Here is a 16,658-nt window from a genome sequence, read left to right on the forward strand (position 1 = left end):
TAAGAGGTCAGGAAAGAATTTAGAAGAGAGCATGGAAGCAAAATCATTACTTTATACCTGATTTATATGAACAAAGCGTCTTGAGTACTCAAGTACCCCCGATTATCGAACAACCGTGAGTATTATATATTATTGACAAGAAGAAAAATTGAAACCGATCTATCGAGGACCCATGTAATAGGGGGGTTGTGGTACGGAGGCGGATATGTATGGGTAAAAGGAGTGGGTCGCGACTCCCTGCGTTTGATAATCGTTTTCCTCGTGCATCGTGTATCCCTCGGGAGCGGAGTAATACTGACTGTGGACGCACGCGTACGACTTGGTCGGATTCGTAACGTCCGTGGGATATTTCAGGGTCTCTGGATACTTGGGTAGATCGTAGGGTTTCGTCTGAAGTTCCGAATACTTTGGAACCGTCTCGTGGTACTTCGAGGTGGACACTTCGTGATATTTAATGGCCTCGTAACATTTTGTGTCCACGTAGCTCTTCGTGTTTGGCTCGTACAGTTTACTCTCGTGATCTATCGAGTATTTGGTTGGATCGCTTGGCCAGGACGACCTGGACAGATCGTAGGTAGCTTTGCTGTTGTGGTAGGTCGGCCTGTCGTACGGTTTGATCCCGGTGTCTGTATAGAGACGCGGGTACGCGCAATCGGAGGAGCTAGTGGAATCCAACGAAGTACCTGGAGAAGGTAAGGTCGTCCGATGCATCATGATGCCCATCTGCTCGTCCGGTTTCGGTTTCCTTCGTCTCGGTTGATACTGGAATTTGTCACGAGTTAGCTTCAATGGCGGATTTAAAAGTCGAACGTTACGTTAGGCGATCACCTTGTAATGTGGGTGCTGCTTCTTGTGAGCGTTTCTCAGTCTCTCAGCCTCCTCTATGAATGGTTGCTTTTCCTCATCGCTTAGGATTCTGTTGGATCAAGGCACCTTAATTATTATTAGGCATATGTAAACATTTCCATCGTTTTTGTTCTTTTATGTTAATTTCCGCTTAGTACTAGTTAACTTTTGTAAAAGAAGTATTACATGTTAAGGCATTTTCATTTGAATAATCAATTCTTTAAAGTTTATGGGAGTAAAAGCATAAAGTACTGCTATGAATTGTTGAGTTCAGGATAAAATATTAATACAGTTCTGTATAGAGAATTTTAGAAATTAAATAAAAAACTGATGGAAACAAAATATGGGAATCCTGCTGCACGATAATACTAGACCATGTGTTGTATATGTATATGCATACAATACATAATCTATGTATACAGGGAGTTCCTCCACTCCTGGTAAAAATTTTAATGGGAGATTCTAGAGGCCAAAATAAGACGAAAATCAAGAATACTAATTTGTTAATGGAGGCTTTGTTAAAAAGTTATTAACGTTTAAAGTTTCACTCGTACTGAATTTTTTTCTCGAAAATGCGCGATTTGGGGGGTCTGTCTATTCACCAAAAATGATTGTAATTGACTCCCGCAACCAAAAATAATTTTTCCAGAACGATTTGAAATTTTTTAATTTTGTCGAAAAATTTCACACATTCTCGAATTTTTTTCTAGGAAATGAGTAGGATTTCGGGGATATGACTGTTCACCAAAAATGATTGTAATTGACTCCCGCAACCGAAAATAATTTTTCCAGAACGATTTGAAATTTTTTTTTCGACGAAAATTTTAGGCACGTACCCCTTGTTGATTTTTTTTTTAAATTCGTTTTTGATTTTTAGTAATTTTGTTTGACGTTTTACAGAAAAGTTGTTTAATGCTTTTTTATAGTTACCCGTGGGCTCTGCTTCGGAAAAAAATTTCAATGAGATACCTTTACTGTTGTAGGAGTTATGGCCGTTTGAAAATTGGATCAGTTATAGGTGGTTTTTCTCACTTTACGAGGTCAAAGAACAACTTTTTCAATATTGTTAGAATTTCTACATATTCTCCACTAAAATACGCGTTGTTTGCATTTTGAAAAATTAAAATCCTCCAATCCGTTCAGGAGAAGCATTTCTTGGCCTCACATTAGATTGTTGGTAAAAAATTTTTTTCTCAGAAGTGGGTAGGATTTCAGGGGTGCGTGTATTCACCAAAAATGATTGTAATTGAGCCCCGCAACCAAAAATAATTTTTTCAGAATGATTTGAAATTTTTTAATTCAATTTTTTAATAACTTTTTAATGAAGCCTCAGTCAAGAAGTTGATATTCTATAATCTCCCATTAAAATTTTTCCCAAGGATGGCCAAATACTCTGTATACTTAGTATCAAATATCGATTTGTTCCGCTCTACACAAAACGAACTTTTTGACATGCGATTTCGAAATGTTGAAGAAGTTCGAAAATACTTTTATTCATCTTTACCAAAATGGTGAGAAAGTATAATAGGAAATGGTGGAAAATATTATACGGTTCATAACCTACCGTTCCTTTTATTCCAGAACCATGAATATGAAAAATTGTCACATTTTGCAGTAAATATGTATTTCGAATCGTTGAATGTCTCATTTTATTCCTAACCTCATGTCAAACCGTACATTAGATAAGAGTGGTGATTATATTCTAAAGTTGATTCCAGTTTAACAATTCCAGAACTTCGAATTCCAGTATTTATAGAATTGCACATTCATGCCCCCGGCGTAAAGGGTACGGTATCAATAAAATAGCCTATAAAGACGATGAAAACTTTTGCATACCTCTTACATACGTTACACGAAAAGTGACAAATGGTATCTTACCTCCATAATTTCCCTAACGTTTTCGACAGTTCGGCGTTATGTAATTGAGGATACTGATCGGCCAACCTGCGTCTCGCGGCCTGTGCCCAAACCATGAACGCGTTCATTGGACGCTTTACGTGGGCGCTTCTTCGTCCTCCTGCGCGAGAAGTTACCGGAAGCAAGGTCCAGTCGTAACCTGCAAAACGAACACTTTTACAATGGCTTTTACAAAAAATCGTGAATATTCTCATTAGAGAATGTCGATTAAGGGGTAAAATCACTGTAAAAACTTGAAATAAAGCGTTTCTTTGCGATTTTTTGGGGGGTAGATGGACAAGTAAGAGGATGTAAGAGGATGTGTTTTTTTTTAAACACTTAACCATGTCGTTAAGTGTTTAAAAAAAAATATTTATTCAAAAATAGTGCAAAATAATGACGGAGCTATTCTCGCGAGGCGTGCTGAATTTGAGGCGCTTTACGGCACACAGTGTAACTGACGCAAATTTGTATCTGGAAAAAAACAAAAAATTGTCTTTTAATCTACATAAACATAGCTAGATAAACACGTAGGGGATTTTTGAAACATTAATTTTTAAAATTTTTTAAATTTAATGTTTTAAATTAATTAAGTTTAAAATTAACTTATCGAAGATCCCCTACGTATTCCTCTAGCTATGATCATATAGATTAAGAGAAAATTTTTTGTTTTTCTCCAGATACAAAGCGTCAGTTACACTGCGTGCCACAAAGCGCCTCAAATCCAACACGCCTCACGAGAATGGCTCCAGCGTCGTTATTTTGCTCTATTTTTGAATAAATATTTCTTTTTATACACTTAACGACATGGTTAATAACATTCTTGAGTATTATTATCTTCTTACTTTCCCATCCATCTAAAAAAAAAAAATCGCAAAAAAACGCTTTATCCCAGGTTTTTACAGTGGTTTTACCCTTTAAAGCGTATCTTCGAGTACTTGTCTAGCTTACAGTGGTGAACATAATTGAACAAATAAAAGGGTTTTTATGAAATATAATAATTTACCTACATAAATATTTGTATAGAATTTCGAAAAGGCTTATTATCATTTGTCTTTGATTTCTCGAACATTAGACTTCGAAAACGTTTCACGGGGCTTTTCTATAAGTAGTACCCACTTTCAATCAATAAAAAAACTCACGAAATTTGAAAATTGCTACGTGTATGTTCAATTTTGTACGACTAAAGCAAGAGATATTTTATGTTTTCTGTTAAATAAAAGGAAACGATTTTATTTCAGTTTCTTTTGTGTCATCGGTTAATATGTGCAAATAAAATATATATTGTGTTTTTACTCTGATATATGTGTATTTAGTAGTATTTACATTAGTTTTTCCACCATTTTTCGTGATTAACGAAACTTTCTACAAATTGTTATTTTTTTGTTATGAATAATTGTTATTTCGACTGACCTGAAAGGCCCAAAATAAGGCCAAAATATTCTCTTTAAATGTTTCTTTTAAATTACGAAAGTCTTAAAAATGTTCCTACGAATCGCGAAACTCCCTACAAATTGTTATTTTCAATTATAATTTGTAACGGTGCAAAATTGAGTCATAAATAAAATCAGTATAATGAAAAACTATTTTACATTTTTTTATATTTTACTATTGTACTATTTCTTTTTTAAGCAGAATGTGAATAGAATAATAGTATATGTACTATATTTTTTGTTAAATTTTACGTAACAATGCAAACTAATAATGAAGAAATTATTTTTTGGAAAAGTATTGATTCGATTTTACTTTTCACTGTATATTAGAAAGAGAGAATGAAAGTAGCAAGTCGAGGGTACGTGAATACCGGAAGTTACGTTAGCCTATCGTTACGTAGAATTGGATCGTAAAGAAATAGGTGATAAAACGACACCTACATACATATTCTTTGCGTTAAATACACTCGTTGAGGTTAATTCTTGGAACGGCACGCATGTTTCTCATCTTTCTCTTTCGATCCTCAACGATTCCTCGGCTCTACGCAAACACGATACGAAGTTTTATGAGTTGCAAATGAAAGAAAGTTCCCGAGCACGGTGGTCTTTATCGGTCGATCGTTCGTTCGCATTACGAAACTAATTATTATTGCTGGCTTCATCTCTATCTCGCGAAACGAGCTGACCGCCGCTTCGGGAAAGATTACTTGGGTCATTATGAGTTTTCCGTTCGAACAAATTTCATCTCGAGAATCTGATTACGCGCCGACAGTCCCTCATTTATAGATTGCGTATCTTTATGCAAATCCATATTTTTAGTTGTAGAGGGTTGTCTAAATCCCTAAATACAAGGTGTCCTGTAACTAATGGTACAAGCGAGTAGGGGGGTGATTCTACGTGAAAAATTGAATCGAAAATGTAGAATAAAATTTTTTCATATGATTCTTTATTTTCGAAAAAAGTAAGTGCAAATTTGTCGATTACGAGTGCACTTGGACCAGCTTCAGCTCGACGGATTTCATTGTAGATAAACAGATTTTCAGAATTCGTCTAATTTATGAACTGTTAGAAGTAATGTCCAGGTTGTTGCAAACATAACTGTGCTCTCTGTATTAAATTGCATCGAACGTTTTCTAATGTGTTGTGTAATTTTAATTGTTTTTGTTTTAATTGTTCACGCTTGTCATGTCATCACTGTATACAATCACTTTTTTCCGAAAATAAAGAGTCATATGAAAAAATTTTATTCTATATTTTCGATTCAATTTTTCACGTAGAATCACCCCCCTACTCGCTTGTACCACCACTTACGGGACACCCTGCATATTAATTTGTATCTTGCTTTAAGTATTCCTTACACAGGGTGTTCGGCCACCCCTGGGAAAAATATTAATGGGAGATTCTAGAGGCCAAAATATGACGAAAATCAAGGATATCAATTTCTTGACTGAGGCTTCATTAAAAAGATATTAACAAATTAAATTGAAAAATTTCAAATAGTTCTGGAAAAATTACTTTTGATTGTAGGGGTCAATTATAAGCATTTTTAGTGAATAGACATCCCTAAAATCCTACCCACTTTCGAGAAAAAAAATCGGATGGGTTTTAAAATTTTTCGGCGAAAAAAAAATTTTTGAAATCGTTTTGAAAAAATTATTTTCGATTGCAAGAGTCGATTACAATCATTTTTGGTCATTACACATACCCCCGAAATCCTACGCACTTTTGAGAAAAAAATTCCTTACTGAAAATATAATTTCTGCCCAGAAATGTTTGCCTGAAATTTCATGCAAATCTTTAAACCATCATAATTTCTGAACGGATTGGACGATTTTAATGTTTAAAAAAGCAAACGACGTGTATTTTAGTGAAAAATATATAGAAATTCCAAAAATACTCGAAAAGTTGGTCCCTGACCTCGCAAAATGAGAAAAACCCCATAAAAATGGTCCAATTTTCAAACAGCCAATACTCCTAGAATAGTGAATATATTTCAATGAAACTTTTTTCTGAAGTAGAGCTTATGGGTACCTACAAAAAAGTATTACACAACTTTTCTGTAGGGCGTCAAATAAAATTATTAAAAATCAAAAACGAATTGTTAAGAAAAATCGACGGGGGATAGGTGTTGAAATTTTTCGACGAAAAAAAAAATTTAAAATCATTCTAAAAAAATATTTTTGACTGCAGGGGTCAATTACAATCATTTTTGGTGAACAGTCATATCTCCGAAATCCTACTCATTTCCTAGAAAAAAATTCGAGGAGGTGTGAAATTTTTCGACAAAATTAAAAAATTGCAAATCGTTCTGGAAAAATTATTTTCGGTTGCGAGGGTCAATCACAATAATTTTTGGTGAATAGACCTACCCCCGAAATCCTACCCACTTTCTAGAAAAAATTTCAGTACAGGCAGAACTTTAAACGTTAATAACTTTTTAACGAAATTTCCATCAACAAATTAGTATACTTGATTTTCGGCTTATTTTGGCCTCTAGAATCTCCCATTAAAATTTTTCCCAGAGGTGGCCGACACCCTGTATATTTGCACATTAAGTGCATTTTCTAGTTTTTTCAAAATTAAAATTTTCCATAAATGCATAAACATCCGTAGTCTACACATTTATCGGTTGAACGTATGTATTTTTTAAATTCTTTGGCCCTAAACACAACGAATTCCTTTCTCATCGTCGCGGGAAATAATCTCGTGGTGACGGCGAGCAATAAAGTCTCCTTAAAACGAATTCAACATGTAACTCGTATAAATCTATTTTATGTCCAACAGTCTGAGAAGTCCTGTAAAAAAGAGGAAGAAACCGTGGAGTAACCGTGAAACTGGAAGTTCGTTTCGAAGTATGCGTTACGTTTCTGCTTCTAATTGACGCATCGGTGATCGTCGAAAAAGAAAAAAAAATAGAAAAAGGAAGCGGGGAAGGTTAAAGGGAAGGACGGTTACACGTGGGGTAAAGTGTCACCAGGAGGCTGTGGATTTGGTGGGAGCTAATTACCATAGGAACACGGTTCACTGACGCGGCTTCTCTGGCGGCTTCTTTAACGTCCGCTGGAGGTCCTCGTCGATACCAACGTGCAACATTTTCCGTGGAAACGCGGAAGGGCTCGCACCCTAGAAAGGCGACGGGAATAGAAAAAGTTTCGTGCGAAAAATATATATGGCTCGCCTCTAATCGCGCGTGCTTGAGTTTCTGCGAAACATTTCCGATCGCTGCTTACAAGGGGACCTTGCGGTAATGGGAATCGCTTTTGAAACGGTAATGGGTACAAGTTTCTTCAAAATGGGCCTTCGTTTTCGAGATATTTTCATTTGAAGTTTTGTACGAGCTTAGTAAATGAATTAATTAACATTCTTTACCAGAACAAGTTGTAGTTGACTACAAATCTATAGGTAGTACCACACGAGATATACGTAGTAGACCAATGTATTCTTTTCGACCCATTTTCTTGGGGTTCTAGAGCCCCATTACCATTTTCGTATCACTCGCAACATTATCAATAAGTTACAGAAATGAACACCCTTAAATAAAAAGATGTTTGATAGTATTAGAATAAACATGGATTCAGTATTCAGTGGTAACTATAATTCTAAGTTATGTGTATGCATGTCTTATTGTGCAGATTATTCAGAATGTTTGATTAATATTTATTCTTTTATTTCTTAGTCTTGAGTTACACTCCTTCAAAGTGGAACAAAATGTTAAGAAGATCGTGTATCAAATTGCAAGGTGATCCTAGTAAGAAGGTTTTAATCTTCGACTTCGTGATCGTTTTAATGAATCATTGGTTATTCGATGGTCAACAGTGGTTAGGTAATGGTCATCGATGGTCAACAATGGTTAGATAATGGCTATCAATGGTCAATAGTGAGGCTGACATCAAAATCAAAGGTCCAGGGATGGCCAAGAGGTAGGACCAATGAAATACACTCACTATTATAGGAGTTATAATCGTTAGAACATTGGATCATGTTTATGGTGTTAAGGAACAATTCTTCCAACATTCTTAGAATTTCTAAATACTTTTCATTAAAATCCGCGGTGTTGGCATTGGAAACATTAAAATTCTTTAATTCGTTCAGGAGTTATGATTTTTTATATACATATACTCATGAAATTTTGGGGAAATATTTCTTCCCAGATATTATATTTTCGGTAAAGAATTTTTTTCCCAAAAGTGCGTAAGATTTCAAAGATATGTGTAATTACCAAAAATGTTTATAAGTGACCGCCGCAACCAAAAGTAATTTTTTCAGGATGATTTAAAATTTTTTAATTTCGTCCACTTACCCCCTGTCGATTTTTCTTTAAAATTGGTTTTTCAGTTTTAATAAATTTGTTTCACGCTCTACTTTATTGTAGGTATCTATGAGCTTTACTACATAAATAAATTTCAATTAAATACATTTTTTATTGTAGGAGACCATTAGAATCAACTACTTTCTCCACAAATCCCCGAGGGTCAGTTCTGGGTCTGTCGTCTGATAATACTGAATTGCCTTTTTCACTCCCTCCCATAGTCAAGTCACATGTATTTACGCGCACATTACAGCTATCTGCTCATCAATACTAATTCAGTATTGATGAGTGTTTTTTGAATAGTGAAGATAAATAATTCATTTATTAGGTGCGTACAAAACTTTAAATCAAAATATCTCGAAAACGAAGGCCCATTTTAAAGAAATCCTTCAAGGTTGTTTGATACTAGGTATGTACTATAGCTTGTACCCACTACTGTTTCAAAAGCGATTTCCACTACCGTAAGATCCTCTTGTTAGAGCTGGTTTCACTCAAATATTCGCAACGTTCGTGCCAACTATCACCACGTGCTCTAAACGAATTAAGATACATGGCTAACGACAGATTGATTAATCGTCCGCGATGGGAGCGAGTTGACCGAGAACTTTCATTCTTTTCTAAAGGATGAATGGTTCCTCAGGGAAGATCGGTTGCATGGTTGACAATAAGGGGTTGTGGCTCGTTGAATGAACCGGTGTGTCTTGGCAATCTGGTCCTCAATGCCGACCTGTTGTCGACTCTTGCCACATTAACTCCTTTACAAAACCGCTGGTTACCAGTTTCGTTAACGAGAAATGCACCCTTAAATGCATCGACACCTTTCCTAGTCGATTAGTGAAGGGTTGATCTGCCACGTGCTAGATTTATCGATCTCATTTGACAATTAAATAGTGTCCTCTACATACGATTAGGTTTCAAAATGCTTCCGTCAATGTTTTAAAAAATTATAACGATCTTTATGTATTCGTATTACTTGTGATAGATGGCCAGAATTAATACTTTCTAAATTTACTTTATCGTTCCATTTTTATTTTGTATTCGATTGATTATTACGTTTGCAAATAGTTTTTAAATGTATCTCATTTTTACGCAATATTCTATTCGATACATATATGACGTGTATGTACGTTTTTTTTATGTATAATTCATTTTAATATTTTAAAATTACGTTCATTTTCGTAAGAAGATCTGCATATAGAAACGTTGAGTGAAATAATAACTTTAATTATTTAATTAATTTTCTAATTATCTGAACAATTGAAAATCATGTTCTTCGTCAATTTCTCCTATTGCGTGAAAATTTTTTAAAATATCAGAGGCACTTTAGATGGCGAGGCAAATGAAAGGCGCGTAAAAATGTTGGTTTTGTATTGAAAAAATCATCAATCAAAAATATCATTATTATATTACATATCTCCTTAATTTTGTTTCATTTTTGTTTCATTTTTAAAACGAATCTAATTTTCGTATGAACTGAAAATGAACAAATCCAACGAATCAAATGTTTGTCGTTATATTTAAACGAAGAAATTTTAACGGGTTACGTCCTCGTAAATCGTGGCTAGCTTCCATTGCTCTCTTGGCTCCACCTTCTGCCATATTCTGTTAGGTACCCTCCCAAGTCGATCCATCTTAGATTTAATTTCGTACTGGCATAATTAGCGTCGGTGGCAAACGTTCAGCGGTTTCGCTCTGTTCGCAGCACCTGCCGCTCAAATCTTCCTCGGAATCGTCTTTCCGCGGTCCTCTTCTGCTCCTTCCTTTCCTCCATTTCTATCTCTTCCATCATGTTCACTCGTGTTTCCCTCCATCTGGTCTAAGGTATCTCTCGGATAAATCTGAGGAGCCAGCAGTCGACGAAGCCGACTTTCAGCGCCAATTAAAGTGTCCTCCCTAAACGACCCGATCAAGACAACCCGCCTATACAGGGTGTTTCATAACATGTGCTAGGGTAGACTGACGACTACACTTGAACTTTAGAATAAGATTGCACAAAAACTATTGAATAGTACTTGCACGACGGTCTTTGTACGAATATGTTATCTATAAACTGATGTGTATGTATTTATGGGAAATTTTAATTCCTAAAAAACTACAGAATGCACTTAATATGCAAAAATATAAGAAATACGTAAGATACAAATTATTGTATTATTGTATTGAGACAACCCTCTACAAAGCTTCCATTTCATTAATTCTATTAATAAAAATATGAATCTGCATAAAAGTCTGCAGTCTAGTTAAATATACAGAAAAATTTTAATGCGGGAATCTAGAAGCCAAAATAAGACGAAAATCAAGGATACCAATTTGTTGATTGAAGCTTCGTTAAAAAGTTGTAGAAACATTTCTGGCCACACAGTATATTTTCGGTAAAGAATTTTTTTCTCGAAAGTACGTAGGATTTCCGGGGTATGTGTATTCACCAAAAATGATTGCAATTGACCCCCGGAACCAAAAATAATTTTTTTAGAATTAATTAAAAATTTTTTTTTTCGTCGAAAGGTAGGCACCTGTCGATTTTTCTTAAAAATTCCTTTTTCATTTTTAGTAATTTTGTTTGACACCCTACAGAAAAGTTGTCTAATACTTTCTTGTAGGTATCTATGAGCTCTACTTCAGAAAAAAGTTTCATTGAAATATATTCACAATTGTGGGAGTTATGGCTATTTGAAAATTGGACCATTTTTATGGGGGTTTTCTCATTTTGCAGTGTCAAGGTTCAACTTTTCGAATATTTTTGGAATTTCTATATATTTTTCACTAAAATACACGTCGTTTGCCTTTTTAAACATTAAAATCGTCCAATCCGTTCAGAAGTTATGATGGTTTAAAGATTTGCATGAAATTTCAGGCAAACATTTCTGGGCAGAAATTATATTTTCGGTAAGGAATTTTTTTCTCGAAACTGAGTAGGATTTCGGGGGTATGTCTATTCACCAAAAATGATTGCAATTGACCCCCACAACTAAAAATAATTTTTTCAATAAGATTTAAAATATTTTAATTTTGTCGAAAAATTTGTCCACCTACTTAAATTTTTTTCTCAAAAGTGCGTAGGATTTCGAGGGTATGTGTATTCACCAAAAATGATTCTAATTGACCCCCGCAACTACAAATAATTTTTTCAGTATGATTTGAAATTTTTTAATTTAATTTTTTAATAACTTTTTACGGGGAGTTTACTGTATAATCCATGTACTAATTACAGTTGCGTCATTCGATACGCACAGTTTGAAAGCATACGTAATATGTTTTTGTTGCCTATAAAAAAATCAGAGAATAAACAAGATTTTACAAAGCATTACCAGCTTTAAGTAGAGATTTTTGTTTCAGAAACATATTTGGTTTTTTGGGAAAATAAGATGTTTCGACAATAGTGAAATTTCTGGTTTTGTCGGATACCTACGTAACTAAATAAAACTATTGCGTATATGCTTGATATTTACTTTGATCAGTTTTACATACAAATATATTTGTTTATGAATTTTGAACAACTTTCACCAAAACACTAAATGTTTAAAATTAGTTTAAAAATGTATTCAAATCGATATATGCAAGAATGACACATGTTATTATTATTAGCAAAGCATAAATATATCGTACATTCAAAAAATTTTCTTAAAAATAACTAGTTCTGTCATTTGTAATAACTACTCATTTTTAGTGCATCTTATTTTCTGAAATTTTTGATGATTTTTATTAACGTGCATAAACGGTTGATTTTATAAAGTCATTCTCATTTTTTAGCGTAGGGTAAAACCGTATACCTACTTGAGACCTTGTAAAACTTAGCGTAATTAAAAAATTATTAATTTCAGCATTAGCTAGACGGTTATCGTATTTTACATGTTATTCTCACATATTCCCCATATACAATATACACGAGAATTACAAAATATTTATTATACTGTACGGTTTGTATCAATTTCAATTAGGAATATGTCATCGTTTGAATACTTTCATGAGTCTGTGTACGTATAAGGATATTTTAAAAAAAATTTACTTTTGATTTTAATTCAGAATTGGCTGCAAACTCAACCATTTCAAACCATGGTAACGATAACAGACACAAACTCTACTGACTAACAGCAGGAATCCAAAATCTTTTTACCATGGATGACCTTCTAAAAGAAATTAAAATGTAACTAAAAATGAAATGGGAAGAAGAATGGATATGTAAAGCTCCTTCTCATATTAAAAGATTTACTGTGAGTTTTTTTTTATCAATCTACTGAAGAAAGGAAATTAATGACACCTAGAAGGGAACAAGTGATAATTACACGCATAAAGATCGGACATTCTAAAATGACTCACTCTTACTTATTGTCACGGAACTCTGCACCTATATGTGATAAGTGCTCTGAGAGAATGACAATTGAACACCTCATAATAAGCTGTTCCAAATACAACAGGACCCGTATGAAATATAGTTTGGAACCTGAGCTCGAAGACAACCTCGTCGGTCAAAAAATGCGGAACGTACTCTCATTTCTTAGAGAAACTGGACTTTTCAATCAATTATTATAAATACTGTTAATTGTGCCGATGTCGCTAATAACCAAGTTGTTGATGCGACGTTAAACCATTAAATAAAAAAAAACCCTACTGAAAGACGAAGTTAGAAAATAAATGCTCCCCCAACAACGATGACTGATTTCTGGCAAAGAGTGCAAGTATTAAGTATGCCTAAACGTATCGAAGCAATTATCAAGGTTAAACATTTATGGACGAAATATTATCAAAACCTAAAACGTTTACTCAAAATTAGTTGCATCGTTCGAAGCGAAAGAATAATGACATCACAAATGTTACACTTTTTTTGATAATACTAAGTATTTTCTTTCTTTTGTATCCTACGTGAAAATGTTGAATATATTAGGTTGGGGAAAAAGAAATCCATTATTTTTCACCTAGATGGCTGCAGTGATATATATCTCGTAAAGTATTGACCAAACAAATTGAGACTTGTGATCGTTGGAGAAGTGATATTCCGCAGTAAAAGAAATTCTTTTACAGTTTTCTGGTTGATCGATTCAATTGTGGAAGTTAACAAAGAGATTTCGATTCGGTATATTTTACGATTTTTGCTTTGATAAAGGCGAAAATGCAAGTCAGGCGGTTGAAATTATGAATGGTGTTTATGGTCCCGATACTCTCATAGCCAATGTCGAAAATGTCGGCAAAATCATAGAAATGATCGAAGTATACCGATATGTTAGCAGTCGTATCACCGTCCAGGAGCTAAAGATCGACCACAAAACAGTTTTAAATCATTTGTATAAAGCTGGATTCAAAAAGAAGCTCGATGTTTGGGTGCCACACGAATTGACGCAAAAAAACATAATAGATCGAATTTTCATCTGCGAAGTCTTAGCTAAACGGACCAAAATCGAATGGCAACAAATTATAAAACAAAACGGTACATATTTGAACATGAAAATAATGGATTTCTTTTTCCCCAACCTAATAAATTATGTTTGTTAAAAACTCGTACGTGTGTTTAGATTTGCTCCTCATTGAAGGAGCGTTGTCGGAATTTTTTCACCGCGTTACATCGAAATAGCGTTTCCAGAATACCGTGTTGCAAGCTGTAACGAAACAGGAAGTCGCGTTGGGCTGTACGCAGGACCGCGAATGGTTAATAACGAGATAGGAGCGAACCTTGTAGCAACTTGCCCACTGCGTCGTCCAACGAGCTGCTGTATTGCTCGGCGCTGGACGGTCCCGCTTTCGATTCCATTGCCGTCGATACACCGTTATCGCGGTGAACTTCCATCTTCTCGAATCCTCTCGTTAATCACTTATCTATCCGTTCTCCGCATTCGCAACGCGGACAACGAGTTTCTCGTTGTCGGTCTCTGGAGATATATCCCCGCCAGTAAAGTTTCGATCGTCGTCGAAAGGAACGAATTTCGGCGAAATATCGAACTTATCGTTCGTCCGTTTATCGCAGACGCTTCCTCCTTTACGTGAAGTGTGAGAAGAGGCTCATCGTAAAGAATCGACGCGGTTGAAAGAAGTCGATAATTAATCCCAGGGGTTATCGCGACTCGTTATTTATCGGTGGCTCTTGACTCTCGTCCTTCCCTCTTCTCGAGCACGGTATCCGCGTTGCATCAACTTCCGTCACTTTCTCCTGGACGCGTCCGTCCGTTATCGGGCTCGATAGACATCCATCGCGACGCGTTGACAAACTTTTTTCACGGTCGCAGCTTCGTCGAGACACGTCGAGACTTTCGCGCGCCAAGATCCGTCATCGATCGGACCGTGCACTACTTTCGAACACGTCCAACCGCGAACAATTTAATTCACTTATCGGATACGATCGAGAGAACGTAGATCACCGTTCAGAACGCACGGCGGTGAGCGAATCAAGGAGACTCCGATGGCTGACTGACTGACTGACTGACTGACTGACTAGAGAAGAAACACGTACGCGGATCGGTGAGGCTGTGGAGGTCCGTTCAGGGACCAGGCACACAGGTTGGTCCACGAAAGAGGCAGAAACGTCGAGCACACGTCTGGCACACGCACCAAACGTGGGATGGTAGATCGCGGAGGCGGTTCCGTGGACCACCTCTGTCTCTGGTGGGGAGAGATACCTAGGATCTTCTTCCTTTTCTGCTCTTCTCTTCGTCGTCGGGTCGTTTTCTCGTATCCTTTCCACGATCCTACCTACAGTGAATAACTTTAACATTCGGACACTAAACAATTTTTACTTTGTCGCATTGTAACTTTGTTCACGATAAAGAAACAAAAATTAATTCTAAATTACATTACTGTATAGAGTCTAGTTAATAAAAGCACAATTTTTATTTATATAATTACTAACGTTTACTAAGAATTCTATTTTAAAACAATGTCCAGTTTTAACGTGACAATAATATTCGGACACCTAGGCATGTAACAATTTGCGTGAGCTAGTGTGACATTTAATGCAATTGTGAGGTATGTTTATAAACATTACAGTCTGTGTAAACTGCCTCAAGCCTCAGAAAATCTGATGTGTTTAGATATTCACTAAGTTCACTGGTAATAGTGGGACGTAAGAGAAATACTTCATACAATATATGCCAACTTGTCATTTTTGACAATGCAAAAGGTGAATCGTATAGGAAAATTGCAGCAATGCTTAAAATTAGTAAAGGTACAGTGGGAGATATTATTAAAAGATTTAAGTATGAAGACCGAATAGAATCTATTTTGCAAAGAAGTCAACGAAAAACTTTGGACACGCGAGCTAAAAGAAAAATTATAAGAAAAATATAGAAAGATCCTACATTAATTGTACCAAAATTAACTACCGAATTATTAGGAGAGACTGGAAAGAAAGTAAACCTCCAAACAATGCGCATAGCATTAAAAGAATGTGGTTATAATGGACGAGTTGCTCGGAAAAACTGTATGTGAATGAAACTAACAGAAAGAAAAAATTAAACTTTGCGAGAAAATTTGTTTCAAAGGAAGATACATGGTGGAATGATGTTATTTTTAGCGATGGAAGTAAATTCAACATTTTTGGATCGGATGGGCGAAAAATGAAGAATTAAAAATTAAAAATACGAAGCCAATTATAAAGCACGGAAAATGTGGAAATATACTTGTATAGGGATATATCTCAACATTTGGAACGGGTGAATTAATTTTTATTGATAACATAATGGACAAAACTGTATACCTCAATATTTTAAAAAATAATTTACGTAAAAGTGCAATCTAAATGGGGATTTAGAATACATTTAAGTATTATCAAGATAATGACCTCAAGCATAAGGCACGTATTGTACAGGAATATTTGCTGTATAATTATCAAAAATTATTACAACCGTTACTTCAGTCTCCAGATCTGAATCCTATAGAGAATTTATGGGATGAACTAGATCGACGAATTAGAACAACTGCAATAACATCTAAAGAAATGTTAAAAGAACGACTGAAAGAGGAATGGAATAATATTAGTACAGAATATTTGAAAAAAATAATTTGCAATATGCCTCAACGATTAAAAGAGGTCATTCGTCAAGAAGGATATCTTACACGATATTGAGTTTAAGTTTTATATATTGTATATCTTTATGGTGCATGGATTATTTAGCAAAAAATAGAAATTAATATTTTCATTTTTGTTGAAACAAAGTATACTTAATGAAAATGTTGGTTGATTCTCGAGG

General features: G+C 35.1%; 1 protein-coding gene across 1 annotated transcript; it reads right to left on the reverse strand.

Annotated features, from left to right (window-relative positions):
• Positions 1-30: 30 nt before the first annotated feature.
• LOC143347739 (uncharacterized) lies at positions 31-14,968 on the reverse strand. Its single transcript, XM_076777213.1, has 4 exons — positions 14,149-14,968; positions 2,725-2,902; positions 829-916; positions 31-762 (listed from the first exon to the last, which is right to left on the reverse strand). The coding sequence occupies exons 1-4, from the start codon at positions 14,261-14,263 to the stop codon at positions 160-162; spliced, it is 984 nt and encodes a 327-aa protein (XP_076633328.1). The 5' UTR covers positions 14,264-14,968; the 3' UTR covers positions 31-159.
• Between the last annotated feature and the right edge of the window lie 1,690 nt (positions 14,969-16,658).

Source organism: Colletes latitarsis, chromosome 11, assembly GCF_051014445.1.
Source record: "Colletes latitarsis isolate SP2378_abdomen chromosome 11, iyColLati1, whole genome shotgun sequence".
Classification (NCBI taxonomy): Eukaryota; Metazoa; Arthropoda; class Insecta; order Hymenoptera; family Colletidae; genus Colletes; species Colletes latitarsis.

Coding starts and splice junctions, on each gene's coding strand:
- LOC143347739 (XM_076777213.1), bottom strand. CDS start 14,263: ATGGAAGTTCACCGCGATAACGGTGTATCGACGGCAATGGAATCGAAA. Junction 2,903..14,148: donor AGTGGGCAAGTTGCTACAAG/GTTCGCTCCTAT, acceptor TTCGTTTTGCAG/GTTACGACTGGACCTTGCTT. Junction 917..2,724: donor ACGTTAGGGAAATTATGGAG/GTAAGATACCAT, acceptor TTGATCCAACAG/AATCCTAAGCGATGAGGAAA.